Genomic DNA, 24362 nt, shown 5'->3' with positions numbered 1-24362 from the left:
ATCAGAAACTTCTCAGAGATACTTTAAAACCACTCTTAATATCATGGCACAGACATGCTGGGAAAAAGGGAAAGTGAATAAAATGCATGCACTTTCTCACTTCCTCTCTCTACTCTTCTACCTGGGATTTAGGAGATTGGTACCTCTCAAATCAAAGATAGTGGATGAGCATGCTGAGAGAAGCCAGATGTCCCATACACCCAAATCTACCAGACAGACTCTTTTTACAAAAGGCTCCTTTAAAGTTCATCCTGAGAAGGCCGGTAGTGACCTTGACATTGGCTGGAGAAGAAGCAGTGTTTGGGGGGTGGGGTGGGGGGTGGGGGGGAATGTCAGCTATCCTGCCCATGGCTGGGAGGCCTGAGAGGACAGTCCAAGCCATATAAACTGAGCACCCAGTAAGCCCTTCCAGGATATCTCTGTTGCTCATTTTTTCTTCCCTTTTGATTTACCCCATCTCACCATTACTCCTTTCTCAATTTCCCCTTTTCTTGGAAACAAATCAAAACTCAAAACTACCAAGCATCCTTCATGCTCATCAGACTGTACCCAACCACAAGCGCTCTACAAACATGGAGCACCTGAAAGAGATCTGAACCCCTAAGTGATAGGCCTGGGAGGCCCCAGACATCTTCACTTCTCTGGGGTCTTACCTGGGTCTGTCGCTGCTTCTTCACCCCTGGTGCTGCTGCGGATTTGTGGGCTCTTCTGTGTAACAGTTGTCAATTTTTCGCCTTTCTTTTTTAAGCTTGTGAGAAACTTTTGGATGCAACCTACTTTTGGTGGCAGAGGGAAATGGTTTCTGTTGGTAAGGAAAACTAATAGGGGAGGAGGGGTACGATGTCTGCAGACACTTGCCCAGGGCTCAGCCATGGGCCTCTTTTGCCAGGGGACAGCGGCTGGTTCTGGGATCTCTGGCTGAAAGGAGCGCTCTCTGGGTGCCAGGATTTCACTGGGGGTGGTGTGGTGTGGAGGGAGGGAAGAAGGGAGGGAGGGAGAGAAAGAGAGAGATGGGCTCTGGATTTTTAAAGAGACCCCGAAATAATGGCTTCTCTAAGAGTCCAGGCATTCAAAGAGGTGTGTTCAAGGACATGAGTGCATTCGTGCCAAGGGGAATGTCTTTTATGGTAAATTAACTCCAGTTAAATTGAATATTTGTTCAAAGGGAAACTCCAGTAGTTAAAGCTGGTATTATCAGTAGCGCTTCCCCGCCCCCTCCCCTCAGACTTCGCTACGAGGGTGAGAAAAGGGAGGCAGCATAATGTGCAATACAAAGTGATGCTTTGGGGGTTTTATTTTTAATCTGAGATGAGATTGCCTAAAAATTTCTGGGAGAGAAGTGAGTATTTATTTGGATTAATCCCGACTGTCACCTCATTCCTTTCATCTATAAAGACTGTCAACTTTATCCTGGCTTTTCAAAAAAAAGAAGAAATGACCCACACAAAGGATATTAGCGTTGTCAGAACGCGGACTAGAGGTTTTGCCTCCGGGGTAGCAGGGAGGCTGCTCCCCGTGGTGTGTGCCCTGAAGGGTTAACTCGAGGGAGTTCTCGAAATTTCCCCGACTTTACCTGTCTTCCCAGATCCATCGCTCCCCCCTCTCTCCGGTCTCCTCAACACCCCCCCCCCGCCGCCCCCCAGCGCCTTTCTTCTCTGGGCTCTGGGTTTACGGGGGCTGCAGCTGGTAGACTTGGCAAGCTCGCCTCATTAAGAGCGCTCTTTGAAAACGGACTGTGTTTGAGCATTTCCCTAATGAGGACAGGACGGGGTTAAAAAGTGACCATTTCATGGTTGACTTGAACCTGCCTACTTTTCTTGATGTGTCGTCGTGAAATGCTTGATGTGGATAACTCCCACTTGGGGAAGGAAAAAGTCACTGGTTCCTTCAGGTCCGCTGGGGGGACGGGAGGGCGGGGGGACGGTGGGCAGAAGCGGGAGAGAGAGAGGGAGGGAAGGAAAAGGAGAAAAGTTGAGGAAGAAAACCGAGAGGGAGGAAGAGGGGAAGAGGGAAGGAGAAGCGGAGCGCCCCTCGAGACCCCAACCGCACCGTTGGGAGCAGAGGCGGCCCCGCCCTGGGGCTGGGAGCGTCGAGGCCCGGTCGTGGCCCCAGCCGCCCCCGGCAGCCCCCAGCTAGGTAGACGCGGAGCCCCCGGCACTCACTTTTCCTCCCTCCATTGTCTGGACAGCCTTTGCTTCCACCTCTTCCCCACCCACCCCTTGCCGAAAACCGGAATTTGGGGGGCGGGGAGTGAGTGTGTGTGTGTGTGTGTGTGTGTGTGTGCGTGTCCGCGCGCGCGCGCCTGCAGGAGGGTGCAAGGCGAACCGCCTCCCTCCCAACACCCGAAATCAAGTTCATTCACTCGGGACCCCGCGGCTGGCGGCCGGGGTGGGGGCGGGGGCGGGGGCGGGGGCGGGGGCGGGGGCGGGGCCCGCCGCGCGGGAGCGAGGCCGGCGCGGCCGCCCCTGCAGGGCTGCAGCAGCACACGCACCCCGCTCGCTCGCGCGCGCGCTCCCCCGCCCCGCAGCTCCGGGCGCGCCGCCGCCCCGCCCTGCCTGCACCCCGGCGGGGAGGGAGCCGCTTTCCGCCGGCGCCCCGGGCCCCGGGGGGTGGGGATTGGGAGCGAGCCAGCGGGGCTGCAGGAGGAGGAAAACGGAGCTGGCCGCGGGAGGAGGAGAAGGAGGAGGAGGGAGCAGGGGGCGGCGGCGGCGGCGGCTCGGCCCGATCCGATCCTCCAGCTCCGAGCGAGGCCACGTGCACGGGGCACCCCCGGGAGGGCGGCAAACCGCGGCGAGGCGCGGCGCGCCGCTCCTGCCGAGCTGCCCCGGGGCGCGGACCCGCGCCGGGGAGAGCCCGGAGGACCCCGCCCCCGCCCCCCGTCGGCGCCGGCGCTCCTCAACTACTTGAGCCGAAGTTCGCTCGGGCCCCCGCCTCCGCGGCCCGCCCCTCCTCCCTCCGGCCGGCGGGCTCCGCGAGCCGCGCCCGCCCCGGGTGCGAGAGTCGGCGCCCCAACCTGGGCCCCGGGGCGGCCCGGGTGTGAGGGAATTTTCCATTCGTTCCTTTCTCGGGCCCAGACCGGCTCAGTGCTTCTCCCACTCGGATGTTCCCGCGGCTTAAAGAGTCCGCGGCGAGCACAGAAATACCTCTCCCAGGGCGGGCTTTCGGGGGTGTGGATGCGTGTGGGGTGGTGTGGGGAGAGCGCGGGACTTGCCCAAAGGGCGGAAAGCAGGTCTAGTTGGGGGGGGGGAAGTCATGGTTCTGTGGCACCGATATGAGACCTTTAACAAATGAGAGGGAGAGAGAGAGAGAGAGAGAGAGGAGAAGAGAAAGAGAGAAGCAAGAGGAGGAGGAGGAAGGTGGGGGGCGGGGGGTGTGGAGAGGCTGGTGCAAAAGGAATGCGCGTTTGCAGGAGGAGGAGTAAAGCGATGATTGTGTAATTAAATAATAAAACAATCCTTAAGTCTGATTTGGAGAGAGCTCGAGCGGGGTCCAGAGGGTGGAACCGGTGAAATTTTCAACTTCCAAGTTTTGCAACGAAAGAAAGCGAGAGAGGGAGGGGAAAAAAAAAAAAAAAAAAAGAGCCCAGAGCAGAAAAGAGAGGAGTTTGGAGCCGAGCGGGAGAGCGGGATTTTATCGTTTGGGATTTTTCAGGAGCTCGTTCCGACCCCCCACCCCCACCCCCGCGGGCTCTGGGCAGCGGCGGCGGCGGCGGCGGCAAGCGGCAGCCTCCTCGCTCGGCCGGGTCAGACGCGGGGCGAAGCGGGCGGGCGGGCGAGCGGGCGGCCGGGCGGGCGGGCGGCCGGGCGCGGAGGAGCCGGCGCGGGCGGCGGCGGCGGCGGCGGCGGCGGCGGCGGCTGCAGCCGGGGACCGCGCCGCGAGCCTCTTCCGCCCGGGAGACCTGCGCCCGAGCCCCCCCCCTCACCCCAGCCTCTCCCTTCTCCCCCCACCCCGCCCCCACCCGGCCCTCTCCCGCGCGCGCCCCGCCACCCGCGCGCACTCGCTCACGCTCCCCCTCGCGCACACACATGGTCGGCTCGCGGCAAAGTTTCGCCTGCGGCCGCCACTCCGGGATCCTGCCGCAGTGCTCGGGGCTGTAACCTTGAACTTTCCCAGCGCGGTGACACATTCTCCTCGCTCTCCCTCCCGCGCTCTCTCCTGCGCCCCCCTCCCCGCCTTTTTTGAAAAAGCATTTCCCCACCAACCACCACCCCAATCCAACCCACGCCGAACCTTCGCGCACCCCCTAGCCCCCAACAACAACAACAACTGCAAAACAGAAAATAAATCCCCAAACCCAAGCGAAAAGCAGCCAGCACCGGCGGCGGCGGCGGCGGCGGCCTCGGCGAGCAGGGCCAGCGCGCCCGGACTGCAAGAGGGTTAAAAGTGTAGATTGGATTTCACCCCGGGAAATCTAGCACGCCGAGTGAACTTGAATCTTTGGCTATTTAAGGAGGACTGGGTTTGTTGTGGAGTCGCGGTGATCCGGCGCAGAGCCCCGTCCTGATTGATCGCATCGCGGGGCTCAGATGACTGTAAAATGAATAGATGAAATTCTGGCTTCTCGAAGATTTTCTTGGGCATCTCCGGGAAAGTGCGTTTTAAGGCGAAGTCATGATGTATTCTCCCATCTGTCTCACTCAGGTACATGTCTCGGTCGCTGTCTCGAGCTTTCTCTCCGGTCCGAAATGCCTTTGTTTTTGTTTCGTTGCTCTCCTCTGCGGACCACCAACGGCCTTGGTGAACCTCGGGACACCCCAGCCCCTCGCAGAAGTGGCCCGGAGTTGCGGCGGGCTCTGCGGGGCGGCGTGGGAGCCGGCGCGCGGCCGCCCGTCCGAGGCCACCCCGCGCGCCCAGCCCCGCGCCCTGGGCACGGGGAGCAGGCGGCGGGACCGGGCGAGGCCCCGGGGGTGGGCAGGGCCCCGGCCGGGCAGCGCCAGCGCCAGCCCCAGCCCAGCGCCAGCCCAGCGCCAGCGCCAGCGCCAGCGCCAGCCCCTGCGCGGCCCCCCGAGAGCCTGCTGCCGCGCGGCGCCCCTGCCCGGCTGCCCGGCTGCCCGGCTGCCCTGCTGCCCGCGTGCCCGCCGCCCCTGTGGGTCGCTGGGGCGCGGAGACGGACCCTTACGGGGGGAGGGGGGACCGAGCCTCATCAACAACTAGCGAACTTGGGCGAGGGGACTCCAGCGCGAGTCCTCGCGGGCGCTCCTGGACTCCGCTGCGCGGGCAGTGGGCGGGCGGCGGGGCGAGTCGGGGGTTGTGGCCCCGAGACCCGTGCCGCGGCTTGATTTGGGGATCTGAGACTCCCGTCCGCCGCGATCCGCACTTGGAGGTTTCCAGTGACCACACCACAAAGCCAGTCTTTACGTTGACACGAGTTAGTTGGTCGTGGTGAAAGTTAGGGACTTTAGGACATGTTCATTTTCTGGGGACCTGTTCCTATGGCGATATTTGGGCGTAGCTCGGAGGGCAGACAGTAGTGCTGGAAAAGTAAGGTCATTTTTTTTTTTTTAAATTCACTTTGAAAATTGTCCTAAGACTTTAGGAACAGCGTTATGAGATAAAACCTTGGCTTGATACGTTTTTAGGAACACAGTGTACATAATTTTAAACCAGACGGTCAAATGGAAAAGTGGTGAGACCCGAGCAGACTTACCTGGGGGCAGTTTTCGTCGCTGCCCAGCTAACTAACCCATTGGCGAACTAACTGAATATCTTAGCCCAGAGTGGTTAGGTTATTTAAAGCATTATTTTAAACCTCGAAAGGTGTGGGACTGTGGACTTCAGCTCTTAGGAGGAAGTGTCCCCATTTGTAGTTGATAAGCATTTTCTTGGACATTGGCGTGGCAAACTGCGCGGTTAGAGAAGTGTCGCCAGGTCTTAGGTGTGTTGCAATTTTTTTTTTTTAAATCCCAACATCACGATGATGCATTTTTATAGTGGACAAATGATTAAGATTTCAATTGTATGACAATTAGAAGCCATTGTGATTGGAAAGGACCGAGGCATTCATAAATTGTGAATGAAGATGAAAACAATGATAAGGCTTATTCAGTGATTGGATACAGTCCTGTAGCTTTTTGGCTGACACATTTTTTATTGTTTATATTTTGTTTGGCATCTGAGTATGATTAACTTAGATATGGCTATTTTCAGCAAGTAACGTGCACTTTAATTTAACAAAACTGGAAAAATGAGTTGCTGAGTTATTTGTATTTTAAAAGGTATGAATAATGGCCAATAAATATGATGATGAAACTGTTTCAGGTATAACGAATTGCCTTCAGTTGTAAAAGTTACCTTTCGTATTACCGATCAGGATTTTTTTTTTTTTTCTCTTTCTGGTAAACCACGCTCATTTGGCATTATTTTTACATTATTGAAGCGTAGTTCAAATAAAACAAATTGAGGTAGGCTTTTTCGCTTACAAAGTACTGCATCACTTATCCTCACCTGTAAAGGATTGCTTATCTATATTAATTTATATTTCTAGCATCAGCTGCTCAAAAACCTTGCTAGCGATTACACTGCATTTTTTATTTCCTCTGAATATGCACTGTAAAGTCACTAGCTTTATCTTAATTTCTGTAAGTTGGAAATAACATTGCAGCATCGTGACATATGGAATATTAGGAGCATATACAGCATGATCATTCAGCTATCACATTAGTATTCAAGAACACATACTTAACCAACACTAATTCATGATGACTAACATTCTCTCTTGTTTCAATAATGTAAATGTAGGTTGACGTATTAAAACAGTTTTTTGGGATTTAAGGCCTATACTCCAGAAGGAACTGTAGCTTCCCAATTCTCATTTAATATACCTGTGACTTTATGGGTAGGTAATGTAAGATGTTGCAGAAGTAAGGGCACATTAGCGATGTTACTCTTATATTAGACCAGTAGTTCAGTTTTGTGTTGTAAGAGTCTACTAGCTATAGCAAAATGTTTTTTAGGATGTGTACATACAGAATAGAGAAGCATTCCTAATTGGTTGAAAACTTTAGTGTCTCAGTTGCAATAAAGTATCTAGGTTTTAGAAAGAATTTTAATTCAAAAGGAGCTACAGTTACAGTTGTTGATATTTAGCAAAATGTTATATAAAAGTGTCAGTATATCCATATAAGTCAGTATTTATATTTCAGTATAAGTCAGATAGGAAAGGAAAAATAAGAACCATCATGTATGATTTCATATTTTGCTTTTTCTAAAAGTAATGTAAACCCCTCATAAAACTTTTACTTGGCATGATTGCATTGAATTATTAAAATTTCAAGTTCTTCGTGGAACATACTCTTGATGGTTTATTGTTATATATCAGTGCCCCAAGAATATCTAGTGTTTACTCTTCTACCTCTATATTGGTCTAATTTTCCATCCCTTTCATGGAAACCATTGTTTCTGTGAAGAAAAATAAATATTTCTGGTGGAATTAGGATTGTTTACTTTTACCTTTGCTATTTGTAACTTGGTTATTTATGTTATCAATTTAGTTGAACTAAAGGAAGTTTTAAAAGAGGAATGTCAATGAATTTTAATAGAAATTCTGAAAGGGTGAGATGACATATTACCTTAGTACAGAACCATTGGATCTTAGGTCACTTATATGCTTAGCTTAAAAAACAAAAACAAAAACAAAAAAACGACTTTCCTAATGGTTTAAAGTGTTATTATGATAACCTATTAATTAAGACATTTGAATACCTTTATCACTTCTCTTTTTGGATGAAGACAGTTATTCTCCTTATCCATGTCACTCAAAATTACTAAAAATATATTGCAACTCAGTGTTAGAAAACAGTCATATTTGGGAGATGACATTTAAGGCATGTTAATACAGAAGTGTATGTGACTTATAACAAAGCTCTACTTATCATCATTTTTTTGGAGGCTATGTCTCCTTGTCAAGTGTTTCACTTGAAAGGAATCCACAGAATAGTAAAACACTGAAGCATATTTATAAGGCAACTTTATGGGCTGAGAAAGTTTGCTATTTCTATTTGTCAATAAGAAAAAAAGTATGTTTTAAAACATTATTTGGCAGCATTGGCAATAAACTAAAGGCAATCTAAAAAAAAACATTGTTTTGTATGCATTTGCTAAGAAATTCCAAATTCAGTTCTCAAATTTGCATTTTGATGGTTTAAAATAATTTATTAAAATTTTTAGATTTACTACATGATGATTTGAAACTCAAACAGATTTAATCAATAGTATGTTTGATGTCTTTATAAGAAAATGAAATGTCACTGAACATAGTACTTAAGGATGTAAGCATTTAAGAGTTACCGCACAGCCTAATCGCTGTTGCAATAATATAGCATTTATACAAGCGTGGCAAGGGTAAAATGAATGAGACAAAGCCCTCCCCCCACCCCTGTATCCTTTACATTCTCAACTCCTTAGCTGATGAGTATGTATGTACGTTTTTAAATCATATCAGTAAATCATGGTAAGAGTCAGATTATAGGAAGTGAGTTCCCGAAGCATGTTTGAGCCCACATTTCCTTAAGCAGGGCTTCCTTTGCATTATTTCTAAGGGGGATAAACAAAGTTTTTGTAGTTACAGTGAAAGCCGAAAGCATGGCATCAGAAAGTATATGGAGCTAGGGAGGTCTTATCATGGGCTGTGGTTGCTGTGAGCAAGGGCTGCCTTCCCACACAAAGAACAGATTGTGGTTTAACTCTTTCCATGGCCTACTTTAATATGCTCACATAGTAACCGAATTGTTCAAATCTCTGCTGGAAACTACTGATCGGTGTAATGATTTCCTCTATGGCATTTGGTTATGCCTCATGCTGTGATGTAATCATCTGCATTCTGTATTGTTAGAAAATTTTGATTTATACTCATTCTGCCACAGGACCATTTTACAGCAATATGTTAAAACACTTGATAACTGCATTATTGATTGGATGGGACATACACCTTTTCCGTATGTGAAACGCGTACTGTGAACACGCCGCAGTCTTCAGCATTGAAAACTTGAATTTCATCCTAAAAATGGATTCAAAACCATAGGGGATTTGTTGTTTTTTTTTTTTTTTTTGGTGGACACCTTCTTTGTTAGAGTGTCATGAGTTGCACTTTCTTCATCTTTACCCTCGTGGAATTCATCAGTCTGCTGGTTAGATTGAATTTATTCCACATAATTCAGGGTGACTAGCTCTCATATGTAAATTCTAAGTTTTGGAATACGATAAGTTAGAGAAAGTTATTTTCCTGGTTGGGGTGACAATACAGTCAGTGTGACCAGAAAAGTGGCCGCAGTGGAACTTCTTATTTGCTTCAGATCCTGGTTTATAGCATGCATACAGTATGCCTGCACAGGATGTTAGCTCTTTCTCTAACCAGTAATAGGCCTAAGCTTATGAGACAGGTTTTACCTATAGCAGGAAGTAATGAAACACTAACTGCTTTGGGAAGTAACTTGAAATATCTGTAGGTAAAGATTATCTGCCATTCCTCCCTGCCTCCCTCCCTTAAAAAGGCTTAGATGGAACAGGCAGTAAGAATGCAGGAACCTAAGGTAAACCACTTAATTCAAAAGACAGGATACTGTGCAATCTATACACGTGCAGATTCACAAGCCATTCATACATGCACTCACAGTCCTGCCGGAGAATTCACATGCGTAGCAAATGAATTGTATTGATTCCACAAAAGCAGTAAGTGACCAGCGGTGCACTCCTGGTGTCACCCTGCCACCGCATGCAGAGACACAAAGCATGTAAAGTTGGTGCCAAGTTGCCATTTTTCATTGTTCACCTCAGATTGATTTTTAAGGGGTTTAGAATAATTGCCACACTCATGTGATCGGTTAACAAATTAACTGACTCTGTGGGGCTTCAGGTTCTGTAGGAAAGCTGCCGGAAGAACATTCAGATAATTTTTGTTTTTAACTTTAGAAACTTTTATTGAAAAACGAAAGAGTGTGTCTGTGTGTCTACGAGAGAATCGGAGAGTGTTTGAGTGTGTGGTGTGTGTGTGTGTGTGTGTGTGTGTGTCTTGGAGGCTAGTGTTGGTGGTGGAGGGAGAGAACGCACTGCTCAAAGTATGGAAACCTTCTGTTCAGGACACTGATACGACAAGCTGTGTCCTTTGCCCACTTTCCCTCACTGTATACCGGTTTCTCTAGTTACCACTCTTGGAATGGTGCTGTTTCAGTGTTGGAATGTTGGACGTTTGATAAGAAAATGGATCAAGTTTAATGGCGCATGCTCTTTGTGCCACCAGCAGCCTCTTGCTGAGAGCATGCTCCAAAAGCGGGAACTGTGTGGCATTGCACTGAGCATCTATATGCTTTGTGTTTCTGTGCCACAGAGAAGAGAAATGAACTGTGGCATCGCTCCTGCCTTCTGAACAGCTCTGCTCCGATTAAAAAAAAAAAAATCTCACTGTGTTCTTTGTAAAATGGTACTGCTTAGTGTTAGTTGGTCAATCAAATATTTAAATATTAAATTAGATGCCAAGCACCTTGGTTACTTACGTTTTAAAGAATGTAGGATGCACGGTGGGAATGAGGGGGATGGGGCCAGAGTAGAAATACAAATATAAATCTTATTGTCTTTTGAAGAGGCAGTATCAACCTGTAAATTTTGGTGGAAAAAGGGACTGCTTGGCATACTTTATTTTCTTCTTCAACTATTTTGATCATTTTAAATAAGAAAAGAATGTTGTTTTTGTGCACAACTTTTTATAGGGAATTGGGAAGGGATTATAGTTTTATTTATTTATTTTTTTGAGCCTTTAAAACTAAGCTGACTGTGTATATCTCCTTCCTCCCCCCTCTTCATCTTCCACAGGATGAATTTCACCCATTCATCGAGGCACTACTTCCACATGTCCGTGCAATCGCCTACACTTGGTTCAACCTGCAGGCTCGGAAACGCAAGTACTTTAAAAAGCACGAGAAGCGAATGTCAAAGGATGAAGAAAGAGCAGTCAAAGATGAGCTTCTCAGCGAAAAGCCTGAAATCAAACAGAAGTGGGCATCCAGGCTCCTGGCCAAACTGCGCAAAGACATCCGCCAGGAGTACCGAGAGGACTTTGTGCTCACCGTGACTGGCAAGAAGCACCCGTGCTGTGTCTTATCCAATCCCGACCAGAAGGGTAAGATTAGGAGAATCGACTGCCTGCGACAGGCAGACAAAGTCTGGCGTCTGGATCTAGTCATGGTGATCCTGTTCAAAGGCATCCCCTTGGAAAGTACCGATGGAGAGCGGCTCATGAAATCCCCACATTGCACAAACCCAGCACTTTGTGTCCAGCCACATCATATCACAGTATCAGTTAAGGAGCTTGATTTGTTTTTGGCATACTACGTGCAGGAGCAAGGTAGGAGCAGATTGTTCTTTCTTCTGGTACGGCAAACACTGCCCACAAACCCCTTATACGGAATATCTGGCTTGGGTTGGATGGTCCTCGAGGCCCCTAGATCTCCTTCACCCACTCTGGGTAGAGTGACCGGCCCTCTTCTCCTCCCATGTCCACTGCCATGTGCCAGCCATGGACATAGACATGGAGCTTTCATACTCAGATAGGCATGGGTATTTTGCAAAAGACCACAAAGAGATGCGTTTTGAAATGTCTTTGAAATAATATACCTTTTCAAAGACACAGAATGGTCTGCAAAGTACAGTTTATTACAATTCACTTCTTTGTCCTTGGCTACATTCCTTGCATCTACTCATCTTTTCTCAATTTGAAAATGTAACTTTATTTATGCAGAGTCAGATCGCTTTTTAATAATCTATGTATTGGCCTCTTAACTAACAGGGTAGATGAACTTTGTTCACGCATCTAGTCCTGTTGCACTGAAAAGAGACCTAACGTTTCCTATTACAAAATGCTCGAGATAGCCAGTATCAGAAAGCGTATCTTACGGAGACCCAGATTTATTTAATTTAAATATTTCTATCAACACCTACCTTTGATTGTGTAATATTCGCCATAGATGACATGGATTATAGTTCTTGTTTAAATAATTTATGTTATAATATTTTTCCAGCGTGATTTGGGAATACTTAATATCATTAGTTTACTTGAATGTGAATTCATAAAACTTACTGAGGACAAAAGTTGCAGCTCTCCTTACAGAACGAAAGTGGACTGGTTACACTGGTTTAAAATAAATCTCAAAAAGAATGCAGAAACCACATACCATACCTATTAAAAAATACTTGATAAAGACAGTCGTATAAATGTTGCCTGGATGAGTCAAAAATAGGGGGTACTTTTGCTGAGTATTTTTTGAGTTCATGAAATATGTTTCTTTATTATTATTTTATATTTTCCATTAAGTAAGTGAGAATTTCTTTTTTTCAAATAAATGTGTCAAGATATAGATTCCCACGTATTAGCAATAGTCCGTATTAAAACATCATTTTAAAAACCAGCATATGAAAAGTGGACTGAAGTTTGATCCGCCACAGATGGTGGGGTCATTTCCTAACTTGGCCTGGTGGTAGGGAAATGGCCTGCAGATAGTCAGGTGGCAGACGGGTTATCTGATGTTCATTATATAAATGCGGGATTCAGTAAATTGGTATGAACTTTATTATCACCCAGAAAAAATAAAATCTCAAAATTATTCTTTTGACCAGATATCTAGGTACTTGTTATGTGCCTTTTGTCTTTATAATTTCTTGATACACTTTTAGAGATATGCTTAAATGTCATTTAAACATTTTTAGTTTGATTTTAAATAAGATGCTGGACATGATATATTTGAAACTATTACTTTTTTTTTTTTTTTGAAACATTGCATTTGCCATAACCATGCATTTAAGAATTCAAGTCCATGCTTTAGGGAAAAATATTTTTTCACCCTGTGTGTCCTAAAATAAAGGCTCATTAACACATGACACTTAATTTGATTGACAGCTGTCTAGGAGGTGACATCCTAAGGTGGGCTGTATATATGTGTTGGATTGATTGTGAATGTGTTGCAAGTGTGTTGTGAAAGTCAAGGCTGGAAGTAAAGTTTTAAAAAGTGGGTCATGCAACTTTTTTAGTGCAGGGAGGCAAGATTTGCAACCACTTCACTGCTGCTCACATTTTAACTAGCTTGAAGGCTAGCCCTTGAGGTGTGCAAGCATGTACATTCACTCCCAGGGCAGGCAGCCAACTCTCTTGGTTGATGAACTGACAATAAAGAACATATCCTTTGGATTTGTGGAGATAGATTGAAGAAAGAAAAATGCATTAATGCCTTTTGCATCCCACCATTGGCCATGATAATCATGAAGCAACTCCTGGAGACCATGTTTTCAGATAAAACATTGATTTTGTCGTTGTTTTGAGTCTCTATCATAAAAAGCTTTCATTGTTTTATCCTGTACATCTAAGTTGTATCCTCTCCTTCCTGCCCGTGCATCATCTCTTCTTAACATCTGTTGGCTCTTTCTTTGAAAAAGTCATATCAGGATGCTTTTGTGTTTTCCTTTTTTCAAAATTTCTATCTTTTTTTTTTTTATTGGTCAAATGTAGGTTAATTATGTTGTTTTGCAGTGCAATTGATTGGAGAAAGCATTTACAAAGATAAGTCTGTAGTCAATCAAAGTGCTGCCTATTTCCCATCAAGACTTTATTTCTCCTCTAAGTACATGAAAACCCACTTAAGTCGGTTTTATAAATCAGGCAAAGAAGTATGAAGAAAAGCATGAAAGAAAAATAAGAAGTGAAAACTGTAATGTTTACAACAGAATGAGCAACAAAATTACCTTTCCCCCCCTTTTTCTCTGTCTCCCCACTTCTAAACGACTGGGAGGAAAACATGAGAAAGAACAGAGAGAATGCCAAAGATGGTTGCCACTGGCACCAGGATTGGCATCAGACCCTCTTTGTTTAGCTCAGGATGCCTGTGATTTGTTAGTTGGCATCCGCATTGCAGTGTGGAGTGATGTTACAATATATTGACAATTTCCAGATCTAGAAATGTCAATAGTCCTCTTGGTTATTTATACAAGATCACAAACTGCATCTCTTCTGGAGGATGAAATAAAGACCAACATATAATAAAGTTCCATTGTTGGCCAACTTCCTATGCTTTTCTTTTTCCCTTTTTCCCTTTTGGTTCAACCCACACTTCTTCTTTTTTTTTTTTTTTTTTTTTCTTCATGCCCAGCAGCCTCATCTTTTTTGAAATGTGGAAAGAGTTACTAGAGCTTTGACACAAGCTCTAGTTCTACATCTGCATCTGATATGGTTTGGGGAAAAATTTATGCATTTTGAAATCACTTTTGATATATAGTTCATTAGACCTTTGCATCACATGGCCACAAGGCAGTATTTTCTTTAAAGCTAAATCTCTTTGTTATTCAGCTTCTTCTGTGCATATAGCCCGATTGACCGCAATTTAGTCCATTTTTTTCTATTTCTCCACATTATAAAGGGTCATGTTCAATACAGTCATTTATAAAATTATATAAGCCCCCCACTTTACCTCAGATATACACATCATGTGGGAGTAACTGCGTTTAAATCCATAAAATCATTTGACGTTACTGATTCAGAGGGCTGCGCTTCGGTGTTCCGTTGCTACAAGAACCGCCATTTTGTTTGTGAAGTGCCAGGCGAGGGGGAAAAAAAAGGCAGACACTGTGCTTGATGCCAATAATGGTTGCCAGTGGCACCGAGGTTGGCATCAGACCCTCTTTGTCTAGTTGCTGAATGCCTTTGATTCGTTGGTTGGCATCCGCATTGCAGTGGGCACACTGGAAAGTTTTTGACAATCCCTGAATGAAAGCTGCTTGCTTGTTTGCTGCAGCAAACCTTAGCTAATATAAAACCCTTCCTTTTTATTTTTTAGGTGGTTTTTTTTTTAAGGCTGTGTTAGATTAGAGGGAAAAAAAAATAGCTCTAAAGTGGCCTCCATTTTCCCAAAGATGTTAAAGATGTCCAATGATTCTTGGGCAGGTGGTACCTATTCCCCATATTGTCTTTGTTATTGCATTTAGGAAAGCAAAGCAAAACAAAACAAAACAAAAACCAGGCACGCCTTGCACAGGACACCTTCCTGGGACATAAGTGTGCTGTAGGATGCCGGGTGTGCAGTGAGGGTGTGGAGGACTGGCTAAATGTAGGGATATATAATGCATTCATTATGACTGACTCTGGTTTGCAGTCACATCACTGCTTATTTTTTATGCCATTTGTCGTTAACTCGGTTTCCACCCTTCCATATTTTACAGTAACATGTTGAGAGGATCTAACTTATCTTTCTAGTTAGTAATGTGGAACAGGGTAAATGTTAAAAACAAAAACAAAAACAAAAACAAGCAAACCTTCATGAGGAAACCTATGTGTTCAGGTCTGATACAAATCCTTCATTCCTGAATTCCTCACTTATGCATCAGAATGTTGCCGGCTTCTCAGTGCACCGTTCTGCACACCAGGAAAACCAACCAAAAGGCTAAAATAATTTTGGTTGACGTTTCCTAGATAGTTAGCATTAATATTGCTTTCCGGTTAACCACCATTATCTCGTTAATTAATAAGAAGGATTAGCAGTCCTACCCAAAGGGCTGCAGAGAAGAAGTCTGGCCTATGGGAGGCCTTGAGTCCAGGCTGTGTCCTGTCTGAACAGGGGGTGGGGGTCGGGGTGGGGGTGGGGGGTGGAGGGGGGCCTGGGCTTTCTCTGAGGCAGGGAAGGGTTTTGAAGACAAAGCTCAAAACACACAAGAAGTTTAAAGATCTCAAGAGATAGTAACTGTTGTCCTGAACTGAACAGATTAGAGTTTAAACTAAGTCAGCCTAACTGATTTTTGGCCCGTACTTTGCACTCCTATTAAACATGTTTCGGATACTGAAGAGAGTCCAGGAACCTCTCATGGCTCATGGCTCTCCTCAAGGAGGAGTTTCCTGTAGCCTTGGGGAACCCTTAAAGTCATGATCCACTGCTGGATGGCAACTTTCGTTGTTTTATTGTTAAGTGTTATGATAATTGAAGTACATTTTGACGTTGTGAAAAATGTGACTTGTTTACAGGGGAGGCTGTAATCGTTGTTACTGTTTTTGAAATAAAATCCTTCCCGGTTGTCACATATCATTAGCGAGGAAGCAAATGCTAAGAATTATTTTCCTCCCTCAGTTACTGACTTTTAGAATCCTTTTGGGTAACCATTATTTCTTTATGAAAAGCGTATGTCGATAATTGTTTGCAAGTTGACAGCGGATTTTAACATTTTAATAAATTTCACTTCATTTGCAGGTATTTCCCATTTTGGGGAAAAACTAAGATTTCGTAATTTGTTAAAATGAGGCTGCTCTTTAGGGTGATCTGGTGTGCTGCTGGCATTGTGAAGGGCTCAGAGAGCATAAAGTTTGTGTGCACGTTTGATTTAGGGGAACACTGTTAAGTTTTCCCATCTAGCATCCTGTCCTTGACTGAACTCATGAACTCCAGTGCACATTTGTTTGCATTCTGGCTCACACACAATTCACCAGATAAAGAATAGCTCTTACTGGCATGTCTTGCTCCTAGGCTTAATGAGACCTTTGTGGGAACATATATTGTAAGATAAGATACTTAGCCATTTTCTCACTGATAAGAAGAAAACAGAGTCTGGGGGCCAGAAGCTCACCCTCTCTGCCATGATGTCCCTGCCATTAAGATAGCTCTGCCAGACAATTCAAGAGTTAAACGCAGAGGCCCCAGTTGCCAGCTGGGGAAGCTTGGCATCTGTGTTCTGATATGGCAAACTAAGCTCTTGCATTGCTGTTAATATGATTTCACTTTTCAAAGGGAAAGTGGAGAGAGAGAGGGAATGAGAGAGAGAGAGAATGAGAGAGAGAGAGAGAGAGAGAGAGAAGGGAGAGGCTTGTTTGTTACATCAATTATGATTCCAAACATTAAAAAAATATATATAGTGACCCACTCTCTTGGGGCAGCACAGTTGGAAAGATATCCTACTGACAGCATTAGGCATCCCTTCCACCTTCTACCCTCCTCCCCACTCTCCATACACAGCAGTCCACATTTTATAATAAAAAATATTCACCTAGATGATGGGTTTGGATTTGCAAATTTAGTGCACTATGCCTCTTGTGGGGTACAGTGACTCCATGTGTAAAAGAATGAAAATGCTGTTCATTATTCAGGAATAATGGAAGTTTTGAGGAACTATGGACTGCAGAGACAGGAGATGGTGGTTGGGTTTCCCAAAGGTGACTCTTTGACAGACTCAGCATGGGCCTGGGAGCTGGGCAGGGCCACTTAGGGAGGGCATCTATGGCCACAGCCTAAGTTCTTTAAAGTTGCTATTTCCCAAAGTGGTACATAGGGAGTATTTCCACGCATGGAGGTAACAGAGAGTGGGTAGGATCTCTTATTTACTTAGTTGTTTTTCCGTAAATTTCCTTCTAAACTTAGGAGGGGATCGCTAAAAGGAAATTCAAGTTTTAATCCTCCCTTAACTTTTTCCTTTCAAATTCGGCATTACTACTTGAAACAATCCAAGATATCGGACTTAGTAAAGCCTTTCTCCTAATATACGTTCATTATGCTTGATTGAACTGAAAAACCAGGCCAATGGGCTTAAAAAGAAAACCCCTGTAACGACACTGTTTGGCCCTTCACATCTCTGCTGACCTGTTAGGATTTCAGCACCTGACGAGGCAGGGACCGACCCAATGCAAGGCTGAGTCAGAATTCTCTGGAATTCTTAAAAGTTGAGATAAGTAAGTTTTCACTTCTGGCATCCCAGTGGCTTGTATGATAACTGACTTTATAATTAAAGGAATAATTATTGCTTTGTTGGAAGTGTAGGGTTACAGAGAGTGGAAATAGCATAGGAAAAACTTTCTGAGACGGGAGATCATTAAATATCTAAAATGATGGGGGCACGGTCTGGGGGGATCCCTTACCATGCAACTCGCTTTTGGGGTAGAAATTTCTCTTCAGCCTGGGAAAGAATAGCATTTTCTAGTTGGAAGTTGAAAGCAGAACTTGAGACACTTGAGGCGTTTTTGTTCTGTGCTGTGGCAGAGCCAGTGATTAGCCAACGTAATGTTCAGAGCAAAGTTTTCCAACTTTTTTCCCTCCATCCTTGTGGAGGAGGAATAATTTTAGAAATCTCAAGGACTAGTGGTTATGCGATGGGAAGCCGGAGTGATTACAACAGCGTGCCTCAGCGCCAAGCATAGCAAGAGGGGAGCTTCCTCTGAATCATGTGCGCTTTTCTGTGGCAACGTGGTATGTCATCTCATTTTAAAGAACATTCTTGGGTCCTTGAACTCTAATTACGCGATGTGGTTAATTTAACTGAATTCAGTTGTGAGGATTTGGCATAGAGGATAAATCATCAGACTGCAGAGAACTTGTGAAAACGAAGTGCGTGTAGTGAGGAGTGAGTCCGTGGGATTAGCTTGTATTAGACTGAACGGTACAGGATGTGAGGCTAATGGGACTTGAATGGCTGGGCTTTGGGTTGTTATATTATTCAGAAAATTGGAAGAAATGGCTAGCAATTAACCAATGAGGTGGAAAGACCTTGAGGCTGAATTGAAGGCCACACATTGCAAAAAAAATCCCTAAAATGTACATCAGCAATGTTCTGAGATAGGAATGCAAGCTCTTCTTGAGCATAAATATATTGTTTATAATAAAACACTTAGAAACACACATTCTCTCTTTTATGATGATAGTTTAAACAGGACAGCATTGATGAATCACAGACAAATTAAAGAACTCTGAATAAGGACTATATAATTGAAAATATGGGGTGATGGATGAAGTAATTTTACTAGCTGAGAGTTGCCTGGAGGTTGTATATTTTCGGAATCCCATTTTGAGGCAGTTCAGAGCATGTAGTAAGTTATGGATGAAGCACAAATCATTTGAAAATGGGATTTGTTTAAACAAGTGCAAAAAAGAAAGAAAGAATTGCCCTTGAAAAAATTCTTTATTCTGAGTATATGTAGTTTAAAATTTTTGGTTAGCTCTAACTCTGTTTCTCAAAATAGAAGACCCTAATAAATGGTATTCAATTGAATTTTAAAATACACACATCTCCCACAAAACGACACAGAAGCATTTAACAAGCGTCAGTTAATATTCAGTGACCCTAATATATATTCTGATACTGAGTGAAGCTGAAGATTCCTTTAAAAACTTGATTTTTCAAAACTCCCATTGAAAAAAAATACATGGAAAAATGCATCACTGTTAACAGGGAATGGCAGAGCTTAGGACAAAAATCTAATCATGAGCACAGATGTTAAGAAAGTTATTTGAAGTGGAGTGTATTCTGTAACTCTTGTGAGTAGGGGATTACCTTTATGCCTATGTTAATAACACTAGTATGTCAATATGAAGTCTATACCCCTCTATTAGTGAAATCTAAAGTGTGAAAAATGTGCCTGCTTAGGACAACTTGTATTTTATTATTCTGACATCTGCAGTTTCTGGATGGATTACCTTAAATTTGCTATGCTATGTTAAAAGCCTTGTTTTATGAGGTCGGTCTCAGCTTCTGGCCTTGGTGTCAGGAACCCTGCTACGTGATGCAACTTGCCTTGTTAGGTTTAATTGACCAAAGCTGATGTGTTAAAACAATTCATTTGTGCTGTAACTTATGCCCTGGCTAAGTTGCTACCTGAATCCTTTGACCTTGACTTGTCTGGGTCACGAAATGGCTGCAAGCTGTTTGACCTTTCTATTGTGCAGTAATGTCACTGTTTCCTCTTATTCTTTTATGGTAATAGCTGACAAAAAGCCCCAGCCCTGACTTTACACCCCAGTGGATTCAAGGCGTCCCTCTGCAGTAGCTATGTCTTCTGTTTGACATGGTCTGGCTGTAGAAGTGACTTTCTTTTGTTTGCTGACAGTGATGGGGACAAATTTGCAGCCCTCCTTGCTACAAGAGGTGGGGGATAGTATTCTGGCATTTGGAGGGATTTGAATTCCTTCTGCTTAGATTTTCAGTTTCCGTGTTTTATGATGATGCATATCACAATTTCCTTTTCCCCACTCTTCTGAGGTCGACTTTTCAGCTTTTTATATTTATGATTTCCTCAATAATTGCTTTTCAACATTTTCAGCTGTTACAATAAAAATATTTTATTGTCATTACATAGGGTAAAAGCGATAAATTTAGTTATGCTTTTGGTTACCAATATGTAAGTCCTAAAACAACTGACATTTAAACTTCACCCTATAAATCTTTGCCCAGTTTTGGAAAAAGCCTTGTACGAACCATGTAGGACAAAACAAAATTTAAGAAAAAATCAGTCATGTTGTAACTTTATGTATTCCACCTTACACGTCAGTTTATAGTTTTAGAGGAAGCCTATTCTTTGTGACTTAAATAGCTAAGTCCCAATATATAGTAGCGAACCTTTAGTAGATTTGAAGTTTTTATTTCTGTGGGGACTTTTGCCAGCATATGAAATTAAATATTTATTTTAATGAATACAAAAATTGTTTTTCTATTCTTTATGAAGACCCATATGCAAAAATGGAGTTTTACCTCTGTTCTCTTCTGAAGCAGTGAAATAGTTTTATTTTTAAAATATTGGAAATGCCTTCTAAAATGTTAAAACACAGATATTTTTATCCTACCAAATTTTTCTTTGCCAAATATGACATTGTAGTTCATGATTTTTCCTATATTTGCCAGATTAAATATTTAAAATCCAAGCTGTTACATTTTATTTTTAAATTATTAGTGGAAAAAAGGAAGTTTAAGTTAGAATGTGCATTTCCTTACTTGTATGCCGCATACTGTTTATACATGTGTGTGGATACACTGACAGATGAGAGACAATGTGGCACAGGCACTAGAACCTTGGGAGAAAAGCACTAGATTTTTCTATTCCCATTTTAAAGAATATCTAAAAATGGCAGGTGAGAGTATTTTACTTTACTTCTCTTTTTTTTTGGTGGGGGGGGCTGTTTTTTTAAACTATCCCCCCCCCCACTGGGAATGTTCACAAGATCAAGGAATTTAAATGCCTCTCAGCATTAATTGTGTTGGTAATCCAGCATCCCAGGGGTTCAAGAAAGAGAGTATGAAATACACTGAATCTGATTTTACTCAAGAGCCTTAGTTTCTTTCTCTCTGTTCTATAAAAACCAGTCTAGACTCAAAGACATGCATCTCTCTTGACTTTGTGCTCACTCGTTGGCTCCCTCAGTGGTAGAGCCAACGTAGAGTGGGGTTTGGATGTGGTTAGAGGGCTAATGGGACAGATGCAGTGGGACTGTGGTTGGAAAACAGCGACCAGCCCCTGAGAATTTCAGAAATGTCTATTACTTCTTCTTGAAGACAACCTCAGTTCCTCCACTGAAAGAATTTAGAACAATCTCTCGGGTTCAAAGAGGTTATGTTCCTGGACCATAGGTAATTGGTGGATGTTGCTGTGCGTGTGCGTGCTTGGGAGTACGCTCCAGAGAGTTGAAGAGGAAAAGTGAAGTTGGAAAAAAAAGAAAAAAGAGAAAGGTAGGGCTTAGATCTTGCAGGAACTATTTAAGGACGGTTTCTTCATAGATTGGAGAGCAAATATAATGAAATTTAAAATACTATGCCAGCCTTTGAATTTGGGGTTGCTTTTGGAGTTGAACACAGCTCCCTTCTTCTGGCCGTTTTAGATTTTTTCCAACATAGAAAGTAAGTGCACACATCTGACATTTAGGGATTTGCTCTTGGTTCTACCCTTTATCAGCTTTGTGACCTTGGTCAAGCCAGTTCAGCTCCATGTGTTTTGGTTTTCTGTTTTGTAAAATGGGGATTAAAATGTCTACTTTACAAGACTGTTTTGGGATTAAATGAAATAATTCATGTAAGCAAAAGCAGTGATGTTATAAATAGCCATTATTACTCGTTATAAAGGAACATAGCATAAAGATAAATGTAGAGGAGCGAAGCTGATGTTGGAGAGGAGTGATTGGAGGTTGAAGGAAGAGGTCCTAATTAGTTTTTACATATCAGGTGATGAGACATTCCCAAGAGAAAATTGAAGTCTCTGATGACAGTGATGCGAATAGATATTTGTTGGTAAAACCTCTGAATGTAGGCAGAGGAAGTTAGCTAGTTGTATATGGTTTTAAAATCTACTTAAGTTAGGATCACTGTACAGTTTAGCAATCCTTTATGTCAGATTTGCCAGAGAAGTAACTTCTTGATCAAACTAGGAATATTTCAAAGGAAGGACTAAAATAATTTTATTAGCAGCTCTCTGAATAAATAACTTAACTTTGATATCAAATGAAGGGTGTCCTAGCAAGACTTGTAATTCATTGCATTCCAGTAAAAGCCTAAGACTTTTATTTACCAAAAAATTAAATTGCCAGCATTTGGGAGAACTACACTTAAGTTTTAAATTTGGTTGGACAGACGTGATGATATGTGGCTAGACTGGATTGTTCTTGTCGAAGAACATGCTGCTGGTTTTTAGACTCTAAATCTGACAGTGCGTTGTTCAGAAATGACCCCAAGTTGAGTCAAAACTCAAAACGTTTAATTAGTTCCATGAATTGTTTTGACTTTATTACCATCTAGTGCCTCTCCTTTAAGTCAGTCTTCCCCGTTTATCCTTTTTATGGTGTTAAGAAAATTAAATGATCTCCAGAGGAAAAAAGTTCCTATTTCTTACTTAAAGTGATTTCACTTTTACTAAGAACAACACTGAGCCAACTGGGAGGGGGTTCAAACATTCCCTTCTTCTCATGCTAGATTTGGGATCAGTGTTTGACTTTAGTGGCTCTGGGTGGCTGGATCCTTGTGGTCCTGAAGCCACTTTTGTGGGCCAGATCTGCAGGGAGCTCGTCACGGTCCTTGTTGTCCATGGCCGGAGGCTTGCTCCTCTCCCTCGCTCTGCAGAGTGGGTTTGGAAGGTGGAGAGATTCACCATACCCACAGTCTCTACCAGAGAAGTGCCTAAACTCACATGTCACATTAGTGCTGTACACAAAAAAGAAAATTCTTACATGAAGCATTCTATGATGATGATACCTGGGAGTTCTAGCCAAGAGTTAGTAGGAAAAGCTGTCTCACTGTTTGTTCATCAGTTAAAGGATAACTGGGACATGCAGCAAGCAGAATCAGAACATTGATTAGCTTGTTTGGATTCTGGCACATAATTTTAAATAATCGGTGTCATGCGTTTTCTTTTTGAGAACATACCTGGTATTTACTTGCTATTCTTCTGTTTGTGGGATACATGAAAAAAAAAACATATATTTTAGTACATGAAGCAAATTCTATCCAAAATTTTTCAACGTATGTAAAATGGATTGTTGTTGATGGCAGAAGGATTTGGTATTTTATCTTTCTAATGCCTTGGAAAAGCTTTGTTTGCACTTAGGATTTAAAGTCGGTGTAGACCTAAAATAGGAAGGCATGTATGGTTCGTGCTTCTTAAATACTGGTTGCCTTTCATAGCCTCCTGGAGATGCTAACCTATTTCTTCAAATTTTCTGATGGTAAAGTATTAAAATTTTTGGATAAGACTTAGGGTTATCATGTAACAATATCTGTTCTATTTACAGTCTCCAAATAAGGGAAAAGCTGCTTATAGTAATATGAGGATCACTGGTCTTACAATAATTAAATAGACTTGTTATACTACATTAATCCCTTTTGGAACATTTGGAATGACTTCTTAGTACTAACAAACATAGCATTAGGGCCTAAAATTAATCTGCTTTTGGTATCCAACATTTTATAATATAAAACATGTGTATAGAGAAACATATTTCGGGTTTAAGATGAGTTCATGGGAGGACAAAATGAAATTATAATAGGGTTTGATTCCAAGTACTGATAAAATATGGAATTCATTTACAATCAGGATAGGTAGACAAATTGTTTTTGGTAAGTTTTTGTGTTTTGGTGAATACAATGTGTGGGCTTTCAGAATCACTTTCCGCTTGAGATCCCAGTTTTGTACATGACACACGAGGTATATGCAGTATGAAATGGGAGCATTTCGATCCACTATCCAGGAGGTTGAGTTTAACACCTTGTGAGCCGTTTTTTTCTTGGTACTTGCATTGATATGGCTACTTACTGATCCCAAAGAAAATGAAATGGACTCAATTTTAAAGTCTGGTCCAGTCTTATTCTGTGTTTTGTAGAAATGGTTTAAGTTAACAGCAGACTCTGCTTTCACACAGCATTATTACAGATTCATTGAAGGGACTTCTGAGATAGAGTTATGTTACATCTTCTGTTGTAGAAGCCCCACGAGGCATAATTTCCTCCTCAGTGTAGGCTATTTTATTGTTGAGTTTGTCACACCAAGGATGTGAATTCAGCCTTGGGTGTACCAGTTCCAGGGGAAATATTTAGTGAAGGATGAAGGGTTAGTTCACTTCTAGGACAAATTGTGTGCGTCTGTACAGAGAAACTATGGAAGTACT

The 24362-nt window shown here is 43.2% G+C and overlaps 1 protein-coding gene and 1 long non-coding RNA gene across 19 annotated transcripts in view; one reads left to right on the top strand and one right to left on the bottom strand.

Annotated features, from left to right (window-relative positions):
• Nucleotides 1–2147, bottom strand: part of LOC118350354 (uncharacterized) — a 48928-nt gene extending 46781 nt beyond the window's left edge. The window contains exon 1 of the long non-coding RNA XR_007413991.1: nt 654–2147. This is a non-coding gene — a long non-coding RNA (uncharacterized LOC118350354). The remainder of the gene's footprint in view (nt 1–653) is intronic.
• NFIB (nuclear factor I B) overlaps nt 1–24362 on the top strand; it is a 436433-nt gene that overhangs the window by 199217 nt on the left and 212854 nt on the right. For 8 of the 18 annotated variants that reach the window (XM_049116123.1, XM_049116122.1, XM_049116128.1 and 5 more), the window contains exon 2: nt 10804–11335. In XM_049116123.1, the coding sequence (XP_048972080.1) occupies nt 10804–11335 (532 nt within the window). Of the gene's footprint in view, nt 1–2966; nt 4642–6078; nt 10415–10803; nt 11336–17958; nt 18195–24362 lie in introns of those variants that run through there. The other 10 variants (XM_035697337.2, XM_025432013.3, XM_035697336.2 and 7 more) reach the window with 3 other exon arrangements.

This window comes from Canis lupus, chromosome 11 (genome assembly GCF_003254725.2).
Source record: "Canis lupus dingo isolate Sandy chromosome 11, ASM325472v2, whole genome shotgun sequence".
Lineage (NCBI taxonomy): Eukaryota > Metazoa > Chordata > Mammalia > Carnivora > Canidae > Canis > Canis lupus.
Note: the sequence above shows the minus strand (reverse complement) of the source record. Positions and strands in the feature narration are given on the sequence as shown.